The following is a 24,962-nucleotide window of genomic DNA, read 5'->3' on the forward strand; positions in this document are numbered from 1 at the left end:
TAGAAACAAACGTAATTGAGTTGGATCAACAGAAAAACACACATCGTCCATTCCACACTAACTGCATACGTTTTTTGCAATGTGCATTCATTCAAAATATGACCCAAAAATTAAATTTTAAGTAGACCAGAACGAAAACATTTTTAAACTAATATCGAGTGCGGCGAAGTACAAAGGTTCTTGGGTGGTGCTATGTGCGCATTAATATTGTTACTGTGTATTGATGAATCTACGGTTGCGTATTTACTTTGGAATGCAACATAAATTCAATTACATTGTTCCTTGTAGTGTATTCCTTTAATATTAAGCGTTAGGTAGGAAAACGAAATGAGTATATAATAAAAAAGGTTACTGCATTTGTATGTCATGAACTCGTGTTTTCGGGCTAATAATGTACTCCCAGGGCTGTGCAGTATTACTCAGAAGAAAAAAATACTCGTTCATATTTGACATGAGAAACGGGACAAAAGTCCAGAGCAGTTGCCTCAAGCATGCAAGGCGCTAGCGGCCATTTTGAATAACAATTACAACATCTAGCCTCTAATTTGGAATCGGGTCACATTTAATACTTCCAGTTCAGTACCCATGAATGTAGTTCTAGTCTATTTTTAGAACAATTTTTCCTCTCTCATTCTGTTGATGATAGAAGAGTTTTATTTATATGAGCTCAGGGTGTTGTTGTCTGTGTGTATTTTGGTGACAGTGCACAGTGAGTAATAAGGCCTTGGTGATGATCCGGAAGTGAAATCTGTGTTCTGTTTATATGCTGCTATGTTGACAGTCCAGCATCTCAAAAAAAAAAAAAAGCAGGACAAGAACTTCACCGTGAAGTCATCTTTGAAGGTATTTTATATTAACATATGATTTGCATTGATTGTCATACAGTGGAAAGGTCAGTACTGAGAAACAAATGTAGAGAACATATAGTACAATTAATTGTGTTCTATGTCCATTTCCAGTGGACTGAACGAAATGAGTTCCCGAATGTGAAGATATTCTTGTCTGCTCTTACATACCTTGATTTCATGAGTAATTGTATGGCAATCACGATTCCATTCAGCGTGGAAATACACTACAACCAAGATGGAACCAGCACTTGTCAGATCTTCCTCGAGATCTGTCTTTAAACAAAATAATACAAATTTGGTATAAATCTTACGATAGGGATGTAGAATCTTGTTTAGCTTACTTGTTATGTGTCAGATCAATGTTTTATTTGGTCGTTAAATTTTTCTTTTTTTTTCTCATTTATTTTTCTTATTGGACCAATCGTTAATACTGTATAATTATTACATTGATTTACTCAGTGAATACTGCAATTATCAACCAAATGGTTTGGAAATATATACAATTATCAACAAAACTGTTCGCAAATCCCGCACTGATACGTTTTCATGCTTTAATGTAAACGATAACAAGAGTACGAGCACTTATGGGTTCAGACGTGTCTGTCTATCTCAGATATCAATCGGCAACGATTATTTATTTGCAAGCATATTTAATAAAATATCAACCATTACCCTGGTCAAATATGGTTCTTATATCACATCCCCATTTTCATGAGTTCCTCTCATTATACCATCATTATGTTATTTAATATGATAAGTCATTATTTCCTTCAAGCTCCGCCCACTATTATTTCATAATTGCAGAAAAGTTTTAGAATGTTTACATAACTTTTGTTAATGTCAAATGGAAAGCTAATTCCGAATTTAAATTAATTTCAATCAATAAATTTGTGCTATCAAGTTTTAAGGTATTAAATAATCGGATGGCAGCTGCAGTAGCTCAGATGGAACTAGGTCGAATCACAATCCAAGGATAGCGGGTTCGATACCGAACCAGCCGAGTGCTAGTCGGTTGCATCCATATGTCACGTGAAAAGGCAATTAGCTCATGGTCATTAATGTGCTAAAGTGATGTTAAAACCAACCAACTAACCAACCATTCAACCAATTACTTTGTCAGAGTGTTCCCCCCATAAACATGCGTTCTGAAACACTTTGTAGTAGTTTTACCTGACAACAGCATGTGAATCTGCTATTATAGGTAAATAAATCAGGTGGTGCTATTAAGATTGATTGACATGGTGCAGCTATACATTATACAGCTTCACTTTGTAGCTTTGAACTCACCTACCCACCAGGCCCCACCTTGCCGTGGACGTTGCATTAATACCTATTTTCTTATCATAGAGGACACATATTTTAATTTTTCAGACAGGTTACTCATTCCCACCAGTGGAAGCATTTCTTTGTGCCCGATGGTAAAACCAAGAGTAAATGTATTAATTGCTCGTATTAATATGAGATGTCTCATAAATATATTGTATTCTCCCGAATACCAACTCTTTGAAAAACATTGCTCGGAAAGCCACGTGTATTAACAAATAGCTTTGTGTTCATAGACACCATTTTATCGAACAACCGTGAAGATTTGCTCGTATAAATTAAGAAACCCAAGTAGCCAATGGTGCACATTTGTTCTCACACCCAATCTTTCGCAAAATATAAAATGATCAAAATATTTTCTAAAAAAACAAGGAATTTAAAGTCATTCGGACTACTATTTGACATCCGATCAGAATTCAAGAATTGCTACATACCAGTGACTTCACAGTTTTCACCATTCTGGTGGATTTCAGTGCGTTGTTTAAATTTCCGGTAAAAACACGAATGAACAATAACCTTGTTGTGTATTGATTTAACGACCGCTCTATATTAGACCACAAACGGATACAACTATACATGTTGTATTTAAAACTTGTCTACTCATCGATTCTAACAAGGTAGTCGAGATAAATATCCAAGTACCGTAAACAACCAAGCAATCCAACCACTCTTTCTCCTGCCTATAGCGGCAGGATAAATAAATAAATAAATAAATAAATATAAATAAATAAATAAATAAATAAATAAATAAATAAATAAATAAATAAATAAGAATGTTGGATGATAGAATATAAGTGTGCCGTTTCACATTTTGTATATGCTTTACAATGTTTACAGAGCTGGTATTTAAACACCGATCAATTGATAATGTCAAAACAAAACAATCGATTTTGACTATGATCCGCTTCAATGGCATTGTAATGTGCCTTGAAAGTAAAATGTATTCTATACATACAAGTCAACAGGTTAGGAGTTAGGTCAACTTGTTAACCAGAGGTCGTTTCTGATTGGCATCTATTGTAAATCGGATTCATTCAGATCTCATGGTCTAATTTTTAACCTGAACATATGCAGTATGTTGGATGAGGACATTGAATAGCCAGAGCAACAGCCATGTATTAATCAGCCATGCCAGATCTAAAGCGGACGTTATTTTAATTATATAGTTTATTACAGATTATTTCGTCAGTTGCGTTCTAATTCAACTTTGATTTGTATTCGTACAGTTAATATATGGTACATACACACCGATCTAAAATATTTATTTTATTGAGCAATTATTTTTGGAAATAATCGATTGTATTACTTTCAGGTCGTTAAGAGTATACTACTGACACTCGTATTCATCTTTCAGACGTTGTTGGCAACGTTAGATGACGTCATTTGGGGACTTGTGTCATAAGATTGATAGAACTTGTTAGCATTTTCGAGTGTTCTGTGGTGTGTTGGGAAGAATGGTGGCGTCGTTTTTCTTTTGCCTACCATGTTGCCTCATCCTGACAATGCCAAAGTCTTGAAATAAATGGATGAATAAATGAGACGCATGCCTGCCGTATCAAAGCTGTTGGACATGTCCGCATTCTGTCGCACATGATTTGTTATCAGTTCGACAACGTCGAATATGTCTGAGTTTATGGTTAATTGTTGAAGACTTTATTGTTCACATTAACCAAATATGAAGGGACAAAGTATTAAAATGTCCGTAAACAAAATAAGGGATCGTCTCAAAAGAAAATAATATGTCCCTTACTTGGAAGCATTTTTTTAAATAGACAGTGCATTGATGCTATATAAATAAAGAAACAAATAATAGCCATTCCGAGATAACCAAGAGCGTCAATGACCCTCATTTGGTCACGTGTGCCCTCCAACAACAGAACCTTACTTTGACAGGATCACATTAATGCATATATAACCGGATATTGGAGCAGCAGTAACACGAGCATTAAAGTTTACGCTTTCCATACACTGCCAAACAGGCCACGTGCTCCAGCGAAATCTAATAATTCTGGTACAAATTAGTGAAGTCATGCTGGGAAATTTGCATACCTGTGTCAACCTTCAGAGCCTGGTTCATATGCGACCATAGCTTGTGATATCTTTCGAAATCAAGCAGAATTTGTTAGGAGGGTTCCTGATGACCGCTTAAAGGAAAAGGAACTTCATACACTATTATCACACTACTGGTCTTTCCGCCACCCACCCGATTCATAGTCTGAAACGCCAAGAACACATGTCACGGTGTGCTGATAACGTTGACGTGATTCCAGAGTCCATACACAACAAAACGGTGTTTCTGTAGACACCGATAGGATTATCACAGACATCCATATTATCAATTTCGACAGCTCAACTTGCCCAGCAGCACCACCATCAATTCAAGTTGAATCATTGTTGTTGCCCTTTTGGGTCAACACGATTGGCTATTTAGCTTAGTAACCCTGTAGAAACTTCTTTAGAACTCGAATATATTACTGAGGAGATCGCACACGAAAGCAAAAATTGGACTCCACGAAGTTGACTTGTACGTTGTGCAAATCCAAAGTTGTAATTTCATTTAAACCGGTAATTACGGGTTCTACACCTGCTATAATTCGAGTTCACCTGCGTACATGCTGTATATGATCTGCATTGTCGGCTACATCCTTGTGAAATATCATGATTGGGCCAGCGGATCTCGAATTATTGTTGTTGTAACGAACAAGTCCCAATACAGTCGCTGCAATATCAAATATCAACGTTTTGCAAACATGCTTTAATTTCCTTTCCGTCCGTGAGACATCTTGCATCTTGCGCTGTTGAACAACGCCACGATGCCATTGTTGAGAAATCCATCATTGGCCTTGTCGGCTGAAATGTTACCGTCAGCTTGTATACTTTTTCCATCAATTTTCAAAACGGCTTCAGACGGGAGAACGTATTTTGACATGTCGTGCACGTGAACTTCTATTCGTCCAAGTTCAGTGGTATCAGGTACATCTTTGAATTGGACCATTGCTTATATATTACTAGTTTCGTCTAATATCTTTTGCGGCCAGTCCACAACCGTAGTCCGCTCCCAACTGCTAAATTTGCAACCAGTATATTGATATTGGCTTGTGCCAACTCAGCTAGACGTAGCTGGGCAGGTTCATTGATGACTGACCAGCCGACGGTAACATTGTCACCGCAGAAGGGAACGCAAGTAGAACCTTTAGAACTACGCTTCTTTTGTCACTAATCGTTGTAATCGACCATGAAGCTATTGAAACGCTGGAGATCGAATACGTTTTAATAAATCCGCATTTCTGTAATATGTCACGTTAACGGGGTGTCTCACGTTGATAACACTAATAGGTCTTACACGCATGCGTACGATTGTTATTGTATTCAGCATCAAATGGATCTCTAATGTACAGTTGTATCGTCAAAGTTTTTCCGCTGCGGTACTAACGCGATCACGAGGGAAAAAGGAACGTGCGTCAGTCGTGGATTGTTGCATGGAAGATACACAGGTGTCGTCAGAGTAATCGCCAGCATATCACTCGGGGGTGTATTCGGGGAAAATCCGAACAATATGTAACCATGCATCGCTACACTTTCCACATGTGAACGACAACTTCAGCTTCTAAGCGTCACAAGTTAGATTAATCTGAATTGTCGAGGTGATACTGACAATCTCTGGAACGATATGGTATCCGATCCGTAGGAATCTCGGACGCTAATGGACAACCCAGAGCAGCTTTAAGCGACAATTGTACGATATTAGCCGCTTGAAGTTTCAATCTATATGGAGGAGCTGAATGTGGGCTCGTGGACGCATATGAAAATTTTGAAATCACCAACGAACTCCTCCGTCAGATCTCATAATTAATTTACTCAATATCGTGCGCACAGGGTAAGTCCAGATCACGTCCCCCAGACAGCTGAGATCGGATATAATGATAGCTGTAATAAGAATGCATCGACGTTTGCGCGTTATCAAATGTGCGGAATCGGCCCGCAGCAACTGGCGTTGGAATACCGCGTGGAATGCATCTTCGTTGACGAGGTAACGCCGGTAGTTTTATTTGCCACGACAAGCTGTATCGCAGCATTGATCATGCTTAGCAGAAGGAATGTTTCTTCAGAACTATCAATCGGTATTGCATATATCATTGATGTCATCAACGCGCGAAACGTCCCTGGACCCATGATATGGCGATTGAGCAACCGATGAGATGGCTTCATTTATAACGGATTGTTGCAGGTGCGAATTGACCCCATGAGCGTTTTCAACCTGTCCATGAGTTCACTGATCATTTTACTGGTCTACCGACAAACATTGGAACCCTGCAGATATATACCATTCACGAGAGTTGAAGATTCTCTTACTGGGTTTCACGGCGTGTTCCATCAAGACCTTTTCCACTTTTGGGTGCTTCCTGTGTGTCTTCTTTGGCTTGGTCATTTCTTTGCATACCGTTCTATACATGACTTTTAGGTCCAGTGCAATCCCGAAATCAATCCGCTACATTCCTTTTTGAGGAACCCGGTATCTCCGGTTAGCTCATACTCCAACATTAATTGTTTCCAGTTCTTGGGTATGATATCAACAAACTAAAGGGGCTTTTCAGAGATCATCTGCCGTGCCGCCTCTGTTGTTTTGGCAACTTTTTTTGTATCCCCGTAGTTTTCGTCATCCATCGCCTCTAGGCTTTCTCGAACGTATCCCAGTGTCGTACACTTTTCATCGCCGTTCCACAAATTCTTCGCTGGGAATGACACTTATTACCGAATTCGATATCATTGCGATATGTTGCATGATTAAGCGACCACCATACCCATGCAGGGTGTGGAACACAATCTGTATTGTCATTTTGCCGGGGTAAATTTCTGTTGTAGATTGTATGCGCTATGTGCAGTTCCTCTGTACGCGCAAGTGGTGTGGCAGTGATCACGAACGTTTCATCAGTGAAGCTAAAATCTCTCTCAGAGATCCAGCAATATATCGATGCGGTAAACGCGACTGTTATCGCGGTTCACGGTCAAGTCGGCGGGCGATGAAAGCTGTTGCGAAAACATTTCTCTGTAACCTCGAGAGATCATTTAAACACCTTAACTGACTCCTTGCCCAGGCACATCATTGGCGGCTCAATCGATCAGTCGCATCTGACGAACGTATTGCAAGTCCGAAATGGGATTTGTTTAGCAACGTGTGTTTAATCCGACAAACTTTAATCCTTTAAACGTTTGGTTTTCGCGGAAAGTGAAGATTTCAGAGAAACATTCACATACTCAAAGTCCGCGCAAATGGCAAATGGAACGTTCATCTTTCATTTCATCGTGCTGAGTTGCAAAACAGTATTGCCGGTTACTGGCATGATAATACGCTGCGGCTTTTCGAAGACTTTTCCGCAGGAAAAAAACATGGTCGTCCAACAGATGAAATTTGCTAAATACATGCATGTAGCGTAGACAGAAATCTTTCCCAAGGAACTAGCTGTGCTGGCAAGTCATTCGATGATAATCTTTCATCCACAAGTAATGATGTTGCGCTTCTGGGTCATCCATGCTACCTAACACCTTCAGGTCAAGATTGTATGTTATTTGTATTTTCGAGTCTGATCTGTATTGTCACTCGTGCAAAGTGCGCTCGCGTTTTGTTTGCGAGCGGAGATTGATCGTATATTCATGGAAGTTTAAAAATGGGAACACTCATTGGGTATAGAACGCAGACATAAAGCGCGATTCGATCAGTATTAAAATCTGAAACTCCAATTCATCGCTACTTAATACCAAATATCGGTACGTATTTTTTCGAATTTCAGGCCTAAATTCATATAGTTGATATTCTCGTAGCTAATCACGTTATATCTTTTCGTACAAAGCTCATATCTTGTTTTTGCTTTTGACATATTTTCTTTCCCTTCTCATATTAATTGTTTCTGTAGATCAGACATTTCTTCTTGGGGGAGGTATCATATTTTCCGGGGACAATACAGTGTAACTCTTTTCGTATTCCCAAATTTATATATAAAATAAAACTCTTTTTACAGCTATTGGGCCGCCCTTCTACGTTCTATTGAACACATGTTTGTTCTTCTTCTTGTGTTAGTCATCAAATACCGTGACATCGTCCAAATGCAGACGGGTTGCCCCGAGATACGTAAAAACCAATCTTATTTAGACAGATCATAATTCTCAAAATGTTTGTTTTTAACTGTACGTATCCAAACAATCTCATGTTTATTTCTCCAGATATCCGCTTTCTATCATCATGCATTTATCTTTATGTTGAATGGTTTCCAGTTCTATTTTTTTAATTGTTAGGCGTACCTCATAATCATGTACCTAAACTGTATAATAATAACTGTGATATTATTCTTAGCTTTTCGTCTTGGAAGGACGAAACTATCCCAGAATATTACGGAGCATTAAGTGTCATCACACGGTAGCTTTTCGTCTTGGAAGGACGAAACTATCCCAGAATATTACGGAGCATTAAGTGTCATCACACGGTAGCTTTTCGTCTGGGAAGGACGAAACTATCCCAGAATATTACGGAGCATTAAGTGTCATCACACGGTAGCTTTTCGTCTGGGAAGGACGAAACTATCCCAGAATATTACGGAGCATTAAGTGTCATCACACGGTAGCTTTTCGTCTTGGAAGGACGAAACTATCCCAGAATATTACGGAGCATTAAGTGTCATCACACGGTAGCTTTTCGTCTTGGAAGGACGAAACTATCCCAGAATATTACGGAGCATTAAGTGTCATCACACGGTAGCTTTTCGTCTGGGAAGGACGAAACTATCCCAGAATATTACGGAGCATTAAGTGTCATCACACGGTAGCTTTTCGTCTTGGAAGGACGAAACTATCCCAGAATATTACGGAGCATTAAGTGTCATCACACGGTAGCTTTTCGTCTGGGAAGGACGAAACTATCCCAGAATATTACGGAGCATTAAGTGTCATCACACGGTAGCTTTTCGTCTGGGAAGGACGAAACTATCCCAGAATATTACGGAGCATTAAGTGTCATCACACGGTAGCTTTTCGTCTTGGAAGGACGAAACTATCCCAGAATATTACGGAGCATTAAGTGTCATCACACGGTAGCTTTTCGTCTGGGAAGGACGAAACTATCCCAGAATATTACGGAGCATTAAGTGTCATCACACGGTAGCTTTTCGTCTGGGAAGGACGAAACTATCCCAGAATATTACGGAGCATTAAGTGTCATCACACGGTAGCTTTTCGTCTGGGAAGGACGAAACTATCCCAGAATATTACGGAGCATTAAGTGTCATCACACGGTAGCTTTTCCTCTTGGAAGGACGAAACTATCCCAAAATATTACGGAGCATTAAGTGTCATCACACGGTAGCTTTTCGTCTGGGAAGGACGAAACTATCCCAGAATATTACGGAGCATTAAGTGTCATCACACGGTAGATTTCGTCTGGGAAGGACGAAACTATCCCAGAATATTACGGAGCATTAAGTGTCATCACACGGTAGCTTTTCGTCTGGGAAGGACGAAACTATCCCAGAATATTACGGAGCATTAAGTGTCATCACACGGTAGCTTTTCGTCTGGGAAGGACGAAACTATCCCAGAATATTACGGAGCATTAAGTGTCATCACACGGTAGCTTTTCGTCTGGGAAGGACGAAACTATCCCAGAATATTACGGAGCATTAAGTGTCATCACACGGTAGCTTTTCCTCTTGGAAGGACGAAACTATCCCAGAATATTACGGAGCATTAAGTGTCATCACACGGTAGCTTTTCGTCTGGGAAGGACGAAACTATCCCAGAATATTACGGAGCATTAAGTGTCATCACACGGTAGCTTTTCGTCTGGGAAGGACGAAACTATCCCAGAATATTACGGAGCATTAAGTGTCATCACACGGTAGCTTTTCGTCTGGGAAGGACGAAACTATCCCAGAATATTACGGAGCATTAAGTGTCATCACACGGTAGCTTTTCCTCTTGGAAGGACGAAACTATCCCAAAATATTACGGAGCATTAAGTGTCATCACACGGTAGCTTTTCGTCTGGGAAGGACGAAACTATCCCAGAATATTACGGAGCATTAAGTGTCATCACACGGTAGATTTCGTCTGGGAAGGACGAAACTATCCCAGAATATTACGGAGCATTAAGTGTCATCACACGGTAGCTTTTCCTCTTGGAAGGACGAAACTATCCCAAAATATTACGGAGCATTAAGTGTCATCACACGGTAGCTTTTCCTCTTGGAAGGACGAAACTATCCCAAAATATTACGGAGCATTAAGTGTCATCACACGGTAGCTTTTCGTCTGGGAAGGACGAAACTATCCCAGAATATTACGGAGCATTAAGTGTCATCACACGGTAGATTTCGTCTGGGAAGGACGAAACTATCCCAGAATATTACGGAGCATTAAGTGTCATCACACGGTAGCTTTTCGTCTGGGAAGGACGAAACTATCCCAGAATATTACGGAGCATTAAGTGTCATCACACGGTAGCTTTTCGTCTGGGAAGGACGAAACTATCCCAGAATATTACGGAGCATTAAGTGTCATCACACGGTAGCTTTTCGTCTGGGAAGGACGAAACTATCCCAGAATATTACGGAGCATTAAGTGTCATCACACGGTAGCTTTTCGTCTGGGAAGGACGAAACTATCCCAGAATATTACGGAGCATTAAGTGTCATCACACGGTAGCTTTTCGTCTGGGAAGGACGAAACTATCCCAGAATATTACGGAGCATTAAGTGTCATCACACGGTAGCTTTTCGTCTTGGAAGGACGAAACTATCCCAGAATATTACGGAGCATTAAGTGTCATCACACGGTAGCTTTTCGTCTGGGAAGGACGAAACTATCCCAGAATATTACGGAGCATTAAGTGTCATCACACGGTAGCTTTTCATCTGGGAAGGACGAAACTATCCCAAAATATTACGGAGCATTAAGTGTCATCACACGGTAGCTTTTCGTCTGGGAAGGACGAAACTATCCCAGAATATTACGGAGCATTAAGTGTCATCACACGGTAGCCACTTAACAGTTTTAGTTCCATTACATCTTCGCATGTTTAACTCTTTTCTTTTGTTAATTTTCAGTTTCAAGTATGAATGAAATGTATCAATTGGCTGTTATCTGGATTCATAAAATATTTCAATACAAATGATGTACAGATACACATTCTTTTCAGTTAATTGTTCTTCCATGCCTTCAACATGTTTTAATACTTCTTGAAATGTTGGCATTTGATCATTAGGATCCTGATGTCTCCAAAGACGAATTCATGAATCGCAAACTTTCTAAAATATTAGTGTTATACTTATCTCATCTCTACTGTTTACAGTATTGCTAAACAATCAGGGTTGTTTTCAGTTAGCTCATTGATGAACACATGCTTATTGTATTTTGATAAGTCTTAAAAATACGTTTCTCAATTCGTGTTGTTTCGCTGAACATGCATTATGTTTCAAGCTAACTCTTTACACGTTCGAGTGAAAACTGCTTTGCATATTCCCTTATTTACCACAGTAATGCCGGTTAAATATTTCCAATCGAAGATGTTTATTGTTTTATCAGTAAAACATCTAACATCACCCGTCAACAAGGCTATTTTTTGAATAAGATCCAATATTGGGTTTTGTTTCTAGTTACGAATTTAGTTTTTTTATTCATGGGTAGGACGTCCTTTAAAATTCTCTTGGAAAGTATAGTACGTTTATTAAACATTTCCAATAACCTGTAATAATTTCCAGATGCGTATCATGAAAAAACGTATATCCCGTTTGTATTGTTCTGTGGCGTACGTGCGTGCGTGTGTGTGTGTTATTACCTCTTTACCTATGAATGGCTGCATACGTTTAATGCAACATAATGGCAATATACAACCTGAAAGTCTTCATTTTTTGACGTTTGAACATATTCACATACCTGGGCACTAACCTTTACAGATCCCCTACATCGCACCTCTGTTTGAGTGGATTCGAGTCTAGGGCTTGGCGAACATTGGTATGTGAGAAACCTTGCCAGTGGCTCTCCGCTGGTCGATGTCTCTGCCCAAGGTTTAATGTCCTTTTTCAGGAAGTCTATTTACTTTTTTCGTCTAACGTATCCCTAGTAACAACAACTTTGACATTGATGGAGAGGAAGTGGGTGGGGTGCTTCCTTTGAAGAAAAATAACACAGAACAAAACCATTTCTACATTAATTTCCTTACATTCAAAGTCAGCACAGATTATCATTCCATTGTTAAATAAAAGTTTGTCAGGTTTTTTCTTCAACATTTTTATTCTCCTGATAAAATAAATTTGTTTTTGGACGTTTTCCGTCTGTAACCACGTTAACTCCAATTGTAATTATTGCTTGTTTTTCTACAATTTCCTCATTGTTAGTTTCAAAATATTAGCAATGAACTTACTAACGTTTTCTTTTCAAATGATCATGATCTATTTTTACCTGGAGTAAGTTGTGAATCTATTAGTCTATTTTGTTTCTATCTACTCATGATCTACAGGTGTACATGAAGCACGAGGAACTCCTTGATTTATTATGCGTGAAATCCTTCAATGCGGTAGGGTTAATTTTTACCGATGTATTATGCATAAACTGAGTCAACATTGACACAATTTCAGAGAGTCACGAACGATAGATTTTAGTGTATGAATGTATCATTTAATTATATAGTTTCTCCACCCTCTCATTCTACACATTTATATTACCAACCTGCATTAGAACATTTCTATTCCACCGAGAAACTGACAGGTTCTAACGTGGTCTAAACTTGTTACTGGAAAATTGATTTAAATTTTCAATATTATTCTATAGAAGTATCTTACACGATGCTGCTAATTGAATATTCAGTTTTAAGTAGTTTTCCTTTATCAAATAAACTTTGTGTGATTTAGGTTGAACTAATGTATGATTAAGTCAATCATTACAGTATATTGATTGGCTACAGAAAAGTGTCACAATGAGATTAAAGCATGAGTACAAACATGCTAGTCCTTCCGATTCCTCTAAATGTAGGACCTAATGGATATTTTTAAGAATCTTATAATTTTAGTATGGCAGAAAAGAATAGAATAATTTGACAAAGTCCAGTCAATGAATCATTTCCTACCAGTTTAAATTGGAGGATGGAAATTTTTTTAAATTTCTGAAATAAAAAGTTACTATTGCGCATCATAATATATGGGCGCTAAATTTCGCTACGTTTTTCAGTGTTAATAGTACAAAATTCGTGTGAGTTGCTAAAGACTACAAACCTCAATGTACCTTTTAGATTAAGGAAATTTATAGAACAAAGAATAGGATCATTATGTTAAATGTAAAGCCAAAATAGTTTAGTCTAATAAACTTTTTTTCTTGCAATTTTGTTGTGGATATGCACACCATTGGTCAGAATATATCTCTTTGTATGATTGTTTTTGTGGCTTTTTTCTTTTCTCTTTCCACTATACCACCACCGTTAACAATTGGTATTTATACTTAACTTTCATATGTCTGTTGTTAAACCTGATTTGTCAGTTAGGTTTGGTTCTCTTCTTTGCTTTATTTGCACACGTGCTCAGATATCCATCGATTCTTTTTCTCAGCTTTCTTTACAAATATTGTCGCAAAATAATGTAATTACTGGTGCAACAATGTTTCATGGTCGATAATAATCTTTTGTATCTTATATCAGTTATTCTGATATATCCATAATTAATTAAATTAGTTAAGGTAGTATTTTCCATAAATCAGCTTAGTTGCTCTTAGTTACTTTTAGTGACACTCAGTAAGTTACATTTTTACCTACATGAAAAGCCAGTAAGCCTAGACAGAGTCCATATTGCCCTCGCCGAACAGGGGCCTGTGGAATCTCACCTGGCATGTTAAAAATGAACACCCAAACGAGATAGATGAATTTGTTTAACTTAGATCAGCAAGTGAATCTCTAATGTACAGTTGTATCGTCTACCCACCCACCCACCCACAAAAACATCACACAGTAAGAACCATCTACTGGCAAGCTTTCTCACATACCCACATTGGCCGAGCATGAGACTCGAACCCGCGCGGACTGAGATAGAAGAGGACGTGGAATAGCAAAAAGTAGAGCTTAAAAGGAAAATGCATTTTTTTTAACAACGTCGTTATTCAATTTTCAGTTGCATGCCAGTTTTGGTTGTATTCTATACAAACTAAAAGGGACAACATGACCCAAACTACAAAGTGACGGTAATGCATTGGCCAGTGTTAGTGCAAAACAGGACCATCTATACAGCATGACCACAAAACGACTGACACCTTGCAAATCAAAACTGTGCCACCTAGAAACAGCTATTACATCCCTGAAATGTTGATTAATTTGTTTGTTATTTAAGAATTCGTTATACAAAACATAATACATGCTGTGTTTCCTTATTTTCCAATGCATCATTCGTCGAAATAGTATTAGATAGGTCTACCATTTAAACTTTATCTCTAGGAGATTTGTAAAATGGTTTATACCAATCGATAAGTCAGATGTCATGAAAAAAGAAAATAATTTTGAACGGTCTGTTACCAAATATAAGTGTTCCATAGAGACATATTCGTAATTGTATGCCTTTCCGGTGTTTTTTTTTTTTTTTGTTTTGTTGTAAAACCTTATCGGCAACATTTGCAGCGTTTAATACCAATACAAAATTTGAAATATAGTGTAATTCTTCTTGAATATTAACTGTGCAAAAAATCAATTTTTTTGAAAATAGCGACTTAATCCAAATTGTCAATGGGCACTTATAATTCCAATGAATAATTTTTAAATAAACGATTCCACTCAAATTATATCGGAACACAACTAAAAATATTTTTAGAGCTGACTTGGTTTACTTTAAGCTCATAAACAGACTGTCACCTGGCACAAACATGCTCTGGATTTAGGCCATTTTCATTGGAAATTTCCATCAAATTGGCAAACAATGTCACGTATGTTGACATAATGTTTAGCAAACAACCTGACAAAGATCAGGGAATAAAGCTTTCCGAGGGAAAAAAACAAACAAACAAATAATGTCCTGAACTCAAATCCATGTAATCATGTTGTTTACAAATTATCGTTGTATCAAAGTATCATATACAACCATGGACAAAAGTTAAATATGTAATATGTTGTTTTAAAATTACCCTTGCCTTACAATCTACAATCATGGACAAACGTTAGATGCGGTATAGATAGATATACATATCAAGATGCTTGGCAGTTAGAGTGTTGGTTATGAAAACTCTCCAGAAAAAAACTATTTACAAACAAATGTTTAAATTGCACATTAGTTATTTTTTGTTTAACGGTTGCTTTCTTTTGTCCTCATATTTACCCAATCAGTATCCAATATTTATCTCCAAACCGCTGTCGGATTGAACAAAAGATGCTCATTAAATATGGCACAGTTCTACTAATTTTTGTATTACTTCACAATCATTGAAAGATAAGAAATAATCCTTTTCAAACTCCGTGTATGTTTGTGTGTGTATGTGTGTGTGTGTGTGTGTGTGTGATTTGGATCTTTAACGTAGCTTTAACAATTTTTCAGTCAAATCGCTACGATGTCTGCAGTGCGGCAGTTTATAGTGATGTATATAGCACGGGGGCATCATGCCGGAGACGTGTAACATCATGTTCCGCCCACTCACATTATCCTGACACTAAGCCGACCTGTCATAACACTAACCTCTTAATGCTGAGCGCCTAGCAAAACAGCTGTTTGTACCATTTTTATAAATCTTTGGTATGACTCGGTCGGGGTTCGAACCCGTGACCTCTCGCATCTGAGGCGGACGCTCTAACCACTTAGACCAGCGAAGCTGTACCTTTCAACATTTAAATGCACTTTTTTGTATGTTTGTAAAAGGATATTTAATTTCTCTCTGGTACACGGTCACAGTTATGTAATTCATAAGTTATCTCTCTTGCAAGAAGTAATAATATAAGCTGTCGGTTAAAGATCAATCGGATTTTAAGCGAACTGAACTTTTTAAAAATGCCACTATGAAAAAAATTATTGTTCTTATACAAAAACGATACCTGTACTCACTGATACTACTTTCATTTCTTGACGCATTTAATTTAAAGTATCTCAAATATATAGAAAAATGATGATTTGTTTAAAATTGGATAGTAACTTTAATATGTATTTGCACAGATTTAATGTTATTTATTATGATCAGACGATACATCATTGCAAAGTTTCATCTTTGTTTCAATATCATACTTGAAGAACAACATAAAGAACAATAGAAGTTTGAACGAAATATTCAAATCTGGAAAAAAATTATTTATTTTTTTACTTAATTTTTTATAAAAAAATTAAGCACATTACGATGCCATATGTTGATAATGCAATGAATGTAACATGATGCAAAATAAGATTTATTTGGTCTATTTTTACCATATTAGCGACCGCTCCGGTGGCCATGTGGTTAGAGCTTCCGCCTCGAAAGCAAGAGGTCGTGGGTTCGATCCCTGGCCGAGTCATACCAAAGACTTACAAAAATGGTACTAACAGCTACCTCGCTTGGCGCTCAGCATTAAGAGGTTAGTGTTAGGACTGGTCGGCCTGGTGTCAGGATAATGTGACTGGGTGGGACATCATGCTACGTGATGATGCCCCAGTGCTAGACATCACTATAAACTGCCACACTGTAGACATCGTAGCGATATGACAGAAAAATTGTTAAGGCTACGTTAAAAATCCTAAACACACACACACACACACACACACACCATATTGAGTGAAGTTGTAGGCCAAATGCCATGGTCTCGCTCTTTTGAACTTGGGATTAGAATTAACAAGTATGATCTAAACTACCAGCTCTCTATTTGTGAGAAGCACTGTTCAATACAGTTCATAATAGACAACGGTATGTATTACTTGAAATGTGTTGAGACTGGTATGGGAAAACGGACTCTGCTCAATTAAATCGTTTGTAAATCATTCAACCGGGTAGCAGTAAGTTATTTATTTAAGCGTGGTTGCTATGGAGCATTGTCAAGCAAGTTCGCTAGGGTTAACGTAAACAATAAAACAGGCCCATTCTTACTATCGTTATATTGCAGTTACCTTTGCTTCGCAACAAGTGATCGAGCTTTTTATCGACTTACTCAAAAGACAATGCATCTATTATTGTTGGTTTTTGTAGTCCTTAGCCGATGTCTTCTTTACAAAAGTTAGTGTCTTAGTTTACTCTTTTACATTTCCATTTTGTCTTCTTTTCGTTTATTATTTCTGATCGTTATCTCCGATTGAAGCTTGTTCATATCAGCGATAAATTCTGAAGAAAACACTATAGGAGGCTGCATCCATATCATTTGCATGTCTGTTCTTCTGTTTTTCCTGCCCTCCTCTTACCCCCCCCCCCCGGGCGGGGGCCCCGAGTGGCCGAGTGGTCTAAAGCGCTCTCCGTTACGGATCACTGCCATATCACCTCTGTCTGCGTGGGTTCGAGTCTCGGGTTCGGCTAAAGTGGGTACGTGAGAAAGCTTGCCAGTAGCTTCTCGTGGGTCGGTTGTTCTTTTTGGGATTTTCTCGGCTTCTTCCTCCACCATTAATACTGGCCGTCATGTATAGCCTATCGTGTGCTGAAAAATGGCGTTAAACCCCACAACAACAACAACCCCCGCTATATATGGTTTGATATATCTCAGAGAGAGAGAGAGAGAGAGAGAGAGAGAGAGAATATTGATAGGAAGAGGGAATATGCAGTTACAAATATTTCTGTCGAGTCAGATTGGGAAGAATCTAGACTGGGTTAACGTTGAGGTTATTGTAGTGGACTACTGAGCTTTTCTTCCTCATACGATAAACATGCAAATTGTATGCAATATAGTACACGTGCATGTACTGAAATATACGTCTACAAGTATTAGATGCGTTCAGTACATTTATGACATATATCTTTATGTTCTTAGTACAAAGACTTGTTGATAATAATGTTATTCGCAAATGACTGTTCTTTGTCTTAATCGCAATATTGCCACGAGACAACTCAGGATAAGAAATACATCGACAGGTTCTAGTTTATTCCCTTGTACTGCAAACGATGGTTCAGGTGACTCTCAGCTCTAGAGTTTGACACTAGAGATTAATTTGCCTCCGTGTGTGCTTTATTTTCTTTAATAAATATGCAAACATTACTTTTTTTTCAGTAGATAGGACATTTTTGATCATTACCGTGGATCATTTTCGTTTTTACAAATCGATTTTAAGCAGCATGGATAATTGATCATACAGGTGAGGGGCCTTCAAGCTATTCTTGCTCCGATTTAAAGAGAGAGAAAAAAACTATTATATCCATTATATTAGCTGAAAAAATATCCAGGTCCCTAATCTATTTCAGTCTCCACGCACTACGTATTTTGCAACAAACAGTCATAGCCAGTGCAACCACTATCCGGTGGATCATTGGTTAGCGGTCTCGACTCACTAACGAAAGAGTGCGAGTTTGAATCCTACCATCAGACCAGTGTAGGTCAGCTACCGTTGTGTCCTTGGGCAATGTACGACATTTGCATCGGCACTAAATAACCCACTTGTGTTGCTGTGCCGTAAAGCACCAACACCAACCAAAACCAAACTACTGCTACTTATTTCTGTGAATACTATTTCTTTATTATCACTACTCCTACTATCGTCACTACTACTACTACTACTAGAGTTTCTATGACACCGACTATAATTAACTTGACTACTGCTGTTACAACAGAATAAAACAACATCAACAAAATCAGCAACAACAACCACGACAGCTAGTACCATCACCACTACTATTACGAGGACTGCTTGGAATGGTGGCATATTTAATCTCCATGCATTTTTTCAAAATGGGCGAGTAAGCATTCGAAATGAAGGTTTAGACGTGAATAATTAAACAAGGTGCGACTATCCTAGAAACAGTGACGTATAATGTACACGGGTCAGAAACAAGGACTGACCCAGGGTGCAGAATAAGTCTATATTTATTGCTGGATGAATGAAGCTCGTGAGTTTACTTGAATGATTTTGTAGTTATTAATACATTTTAATTGTAATGGGTGTCCATTATTTATAAGCACTAAGGACGACGTGTGCGTGATTCGCCACCACGATGGGCTATCTGTTTTGAAGTGATGTCTATGTCTTGATATTTGTCAAATAAAAGGAAGCGTATGATAATAAACGTAAATTCCATTTTGTTAAAGCTATCACCCCGAATTAAACATTTCTTGAACGAAATCCTTTCACATTCTTATGGTAGAATAATATTGAACATAAAAATACCATGGTAGTGACTCAAACATTCTTTTTTTCCCGAAGTATTGGGACGGGGTATAGAAAATGTGACCTCTACGTATGTTATTTGTCCTTGTGCCCATTAAATAATCTTATAGTCAAGCGCAAAGAGTTGAATTTGTATTCAGAAAGATGACAAATGTAAATTTGTTCATGTTTAGCCATTACGTTAACTTCTTTATTTTTTATTCTCGTAGAATGTTTGTGCCAGAAAAAGAAAATACAAAGTAGTGAAAAGTGTAACCAGTCTAGGTGTCGGGAGGTGGTGATGTGTGATCTTTCGCCACTTATTATGGTTTTGGGGTCATCGTTATCTAGGAGATGATCGACCACGGTTTATTGCCCGGATCGAGTACACAATAGAATAAAATATGAAAAAAAGGGATGGAATAACATAGATATAGAATAGAATAACACGAGCGCTCCCGTCTGTAAAATATAACAATTTAATCAATTACATAAACACAATGAAATCGAACTTGACAGAAATAGAGTTACAAAATCTATGCGAAATTCAATTAGTTGTTCTGTAATACTGATAAAACAACTGTAATCATATGATCGAATGATTGATCGACCTCAGATTGCTGGAAGGACAGTATCTTTCCCAAATCATTGATGTTGATATATCGCCGTTTCCGTTTATCTGTCCTTTTCTGTCTTTTCAAGCCTCCTCGGTTCATCAACCTCTTGGTTGCTGACTGTGCTCTTTCTCCACTGTGCAATACAAGTATAGAGCTATTTTCTTTTCCTTCAAAATGGCAGATATAGTAAATAGTATAGGGACGATAGGGTGACAAAGGAAAATCCAGTCAAAATTATCGTGGTACCTTAGGGGACAAGATTTACAGGGACAATGGAAAATCCAGTCAAAAAGGTCGTGGTGCCTTCTGTGGACAATGGGACTTATCATTAATATAGGGACAGTAGGAATGGAACAGGTGAGATGACGTCACGGTACTGAAGATTGGTAACAATGTTGCAAGGAGCTGACCTCAATCGGACCAAACAGCCGGGCAAAACACCAGAACGCTTGGCGGGAACGGGACTGGCGGGATATAGACCTATATAACACATACAACATACAAAATACAAACACAAACACAAACAACTATACAACCGACAAAATTTTTTAGGCAAGAAAGCAAATCTTTTCGAGGCATATGAGTGGCCATGAAAAGGGCCTTTGGGTTCTTCTTCTTCTTTTATTTTCTCCAGTTCCTTCACCATTTCCTCACTTTCAATGATTTCTTTCTTCTTCTTTTCATTCTCTGGCATCCAGTCAGGATGTCCCATGGATCTAAATTTCTCATGCACCTTCATCCAGCTTTTATTCAGTGTTTCAAACTCCTCTTTTTTTCTTTCTTTCTCTCCTATGCCCAATTATCTTTAATCTTTTTCACCTCCTCTTTCATTAACTTTCTCATCATTTTTTTTTCAGCTTTCTTTAGTTGGTCTAGCCCACACTTCATAACTGACCACTCTGTCAAATTCAGTATTTCTTCTGAAAAGCATCTGACTTTGATGACACTATCTAGTGCCTCCTTCAAGGTTCTCACTCTCACATGCGGAGGTTGAATGAAGCATCTTAATTTCTCCACTCTCTCCTCTATCATTCTTTGTAGCATATCACTGGCTACTTTCAGACTGATCACAAAGTCTAGACTACCTTGAAACTTCCATTCGTCTGCAAGCCTTTCCACCACATGGGCTCCATCCATCATACAATACCAGCTGTCTTTCAAAATGTTAAATACATCCATTGCCATCTTCATTTTTTCAATGTTGAATGGCGCGAACGAGTCAGTCAGTCAGTCATTTTAATTAGAGTCGTTTGTGCCCATATGGGCATTAACGACTAGTCAGTGCCCCGTTTGAGGCTATTTTATTTTTACGAGGGAAAAGGAATAGTGCCACTTCCCCCAACGCATTAATGCACTTAGGAATTGCTATTTGATTAGTCCGATTTAGAGACATTGATGTCTCACGGGACTCATGGTGAGTGTTAATAACCCACACCGCACACACAAATATGGTACATGTCTGGCAGTGGCAAAGGTATGTCGGACCGAGTCGAAGGCACGCGCCCTACATCCGGGATCGTTTTGTTTTTGTTACCCATTTTCCGAACAGTAAATGGCATCGTTTTGCCGTATTCGTAATTTGGAAAATCATTTGTGCTGTTTATAGAATAAGACAGAGATGACATGATGAAGTTCCTAGTCTATTTAAGGGATATTTATTTAATCGAATAATATTTGGGGTTTATATTCTAATAATCGGTGTTTCTGCCTTGTGCGGGGGGCCTGATGACTGGGTTTTAGTCATCTTATAGTTATAACTTTTTTTTTTAACTCCACCATGGCCGGTCCCAAGCCCGGGTGTAAAAGGAGGAGGGTTGGGCGTGGGGCTAGCAACCCGACCCTGTAAAACCCCAACTTGCTACATAAACGCCAACAGAAGAAAAACCAGAAACATAAAGCCTGAGGGAGGAAGGGTCTTCTTCTGGAAGATTTATGATGCTATGTGGTGAAAGCCGCGAGCCCGCGGAAGCATTAAAGCAGACCACCCTTCTATCAAACAGGAGAATTAACATCGCAACATGGAATGTGAGGACAACGTATGAGGCAGGAAAAACAGCACAGGTAGCAGCAGAGATGAGGAACTACAACCTATCCCTACTGGGCATTAGTGAGACAAGATGGATTCAATCCGGACAAAGAAGACTGATGACAGGAGAGATGCTACTGTATTCAGGACATGAGGAAAATAATGCACCTCATACACAGGGGGTGGGGCTCTTGCTGTCAAAGCAAGCATATAATGCACTGATAGCATGGGGACCACATGGACCCAGAATCCTCACAGCAACGTTTAGGACCAAGAAGGAGAAAATAAAGATGAACATCATACACTCCAACAAATGACAGTGAAGAAAAAGATAAGGACCAGTCTTACAACAGACTACAGAATATAGTAGAGAGCTTCCCAGACAAAGACATCAACATCCTCATGGGTGACTTCAATGCCAAAGTTGGGTCAGACAACACAGGATATAAACAAACCATGGGGATACATGGCCTGGGCGAGATGAACGAAAATGGAGAGAGATTTGCAGACCTTTGTGCACTGAACATCCTGGTCATTGGGGGTGCCATCTTTGCCAACAAGAGAATCCACAAGAACACATGGACATCACCAGACCATGTGACAGAAAATCAGATAGACCATATCTGCATAGCCAAGAAGTTCAGAAGATCCCTGCAAGATGTTAGGGTGAAGAGGGGAGCAGATGTGGCATCTGACCACCACTTAGTTGTCGCAAGGCTGAAACTTAAGCTGAAGAAGAACTGGATGTGCACCAAAAAGAAGAAAACAAAGTATAACATCAGCCTATTGAAAGATGCAAAATCTAAAGAAGAATACAGACTGACGCTTAACAACAAGTACCAAGTGCTACAAGAGCTTCTTGAAGATGAAGAAGACAATGCAAGCAAAAGATGGCAGAAAGTTAAACAGGCAATAAAATCAACATGCCAAGAAATACTAGGCCCCATGAAGCACCAACAGAAAGAATGGATTTCAGCTGAAACATTGCGCAAAATCCAGAAGCGTAAACAGAAAAAGCAGCAGTAAATAGTAGTAGGACAAGAACTACAAAAAGTAAAAGTACAAAAAGAATACACTGATGCCCACAGAGAAGTGAAAAGAAGCATCAAGATACACAAGAGAAGCTATGTTGAAGGAATGGCAGCAGAGGCAGAAGAAGCGACAAGAAGTGGAAAGATGAAGAAGATGTACGACTGCACCAAAAACTTGTCTGGCAAGTACAGCAAAACAGAGAGACACGTAAAGGACAAGCAGGGAAAGACCATAGCAAGTACAGAACACCAAATTAAGAGATGGGCAGAACATTTTGAAGAACTGTTGAACAGGCCAGCCCCACTAAATCCCCCAGAAATCCACCCAGCCAATGCATATCTCCCCATAAGCTGTGACAATCCCACCAGAGACGAAATCAGGAAAGCCATCACCCAGCTGAAGAATGGCAAGGCAGCTGGACCTGATGGCATCCCAGCAGAAGCCCTCAGAGCAGACTTAGATGCTTCAGTGGAAATGCTATACCACCTCTTTGAGAAGATCTGGGAGGAAGAAGAAATACAGACTGACTGGAAGGAGGGACACCTCATCAAGATCCCAAAGAAAGGCGACCTCAGCATCTGCTCCAACTACAGAGGAATCACACTCTTATCAGTACCAGGGAAAGTCTTCAACCGGGTCCTCTTGGAGAGGATGAAGGAGGCCGTTGACCCACAGTTACGAGATGAGCAAGCGGTCTTCCGGGAGAACAGATCGTGTACGGACCAAAAAGATACTCTTCGTATCATAGTCGAGCACTCGTTGGAGTGGAATTCTTCACTCTACCTTATCTTTGTCGATTATGAGAAGGCATTCGACAGCGTGGACCGAGAGACACTCTGGAAACTTCTTCGCCACTACGGCATCCCAACCAAGCTGGTGAACATGATCAAGAACACTTACAACAGAATGTCCTGCAGAGTCATTCATGCAGGACAGCACACAGGCAGCTTCCTAGTGCAGACTGGCGTGAGGCAAGGCTCCTTCTCGCCATCGACTGGATTATGAAGACGTCCACCAATGGGCGGAGAAATGGGATCCAGTGGACATTGTGGAGTCAACTTGAGGACCTGGATTTTGCCGATGACCTAGCACTCTTGTCTCATAGTCAGCAGCAAATGCAGGACAAGACCGACATACTGGCAGCCACATCAGCACAGATTGGCCTCAACATCCACAAAGACAAGGCCAAGATCATCAAGATCAATTATGCCAGTAACAACCCAGTCACACTGCAGGGAAGTCCCCTGGAAGAGGTGGAGTCCTTCACGTACGTAAAGAGAGTTCAGACCTTCATCAACAGCTGCCTAAGAAGAATTCTTCAGATCCGCTGGCCAGACACCATCAGCAACACCAACCTGTGGCAGAGAACCTCCCAGCTTCCAGTAGAGGACGAGATCAAGAAGGGAAGGTGGGGTTGGATAGGACACACCCTACGTAAGCCGCCAACCAACATTACCAGACAGGCATTGAAATGGAACCCTCAAGGCAAGAGTAGAAGGGGACGACCAAGAAAAACCTGGCAACGCGACCTTGAGGCGGACATCACTTAGATGGGTCACACCTGGAGTCAACTTGAAGGGATGGCAAAGGACAGAAGCCTCTGGCGATCTTTTGTGGGCGGCCTATACCCCGGCAGGGGTGACGGGCAAAACTAATAGTTCTAACCTTTTTTGTGCAGCGGGCCCTGATGGCTGGGATTTAAGCCACCTTATAATATGTAGGTTTATTGGCCATTTTTAATTCGTGTATTTTAAGACGGTTCATGATGCCTTAAGTTGTTTGATAGAGCAGAGAGAAGTTGTTAGTATGAGTACTGATGGTTTAATTAATTAACGATCACCTATTGCATGGCTTAATTGATTATACA

At 39.2% G+C, this 24,962-nt stretch overlaps 1 protein-coding gene and 1 pseudogene across 2 annotated transcripts in view; one reads left to right on the forward strand and one right to left on the reverse strand.

Annotated features, from left to right (window-relative positions):
- Nucleotides 1–2,736, reverse strand: part of LOC149807632 (thioredoxin-like) — a 39,521-nt gene extending 36,785 nt beyond the window's left edge. For both annotated transcript variants that reach the window (XM_089969007.1, XM_089969000.1), the window contains exons 1-2: nucleotides 2,606–2,736; nucleotides 1,017–1,121 (exon numbers count right to left, since the gene is read on the reverse strand). In XM_089969007.1, the coding sequence (XP_089825133.1) occupies nucleotides 1,017–1,121; nucleotides 2,606–2,629 (129 nt within the window). In that variant the 5' untranslated portion in view covers nucleotides 2,630–2,736. The remainder of the gene's footprint in view (nucleotides 1–1,016; nucleotides 1,122–2,605) is intronic.
- Nucleotides 2,737–21,969: 19,233 nt separating this feature from the next.
- LOC149807633 (uncharacterized) lies at nucleotides 21,970–24,750 on the forward strand (annotated as a pseudogene).
- The last annotated feature ends 212 nt before the right edge of the window (nucleotides 24,751–24,962 follow it).

Source organism: Sinohyriopsis cumingii, chromosome 1, assembly GCF_028554795.1.
Source record: "Sinohyriopsis cumingii isolate HCF-2022 chromosome 1, ASM2855479v2, whole genome shotgun sequence".
In the NCBI taxonomy this organism is placed as follows: domain Eukaryota; kingdom Metazoa; phylum Mollusca; class Bivalvia; order Unionida; family Unionidae; genus Sinohyriopsis; species Sinohyriopsis cumingii.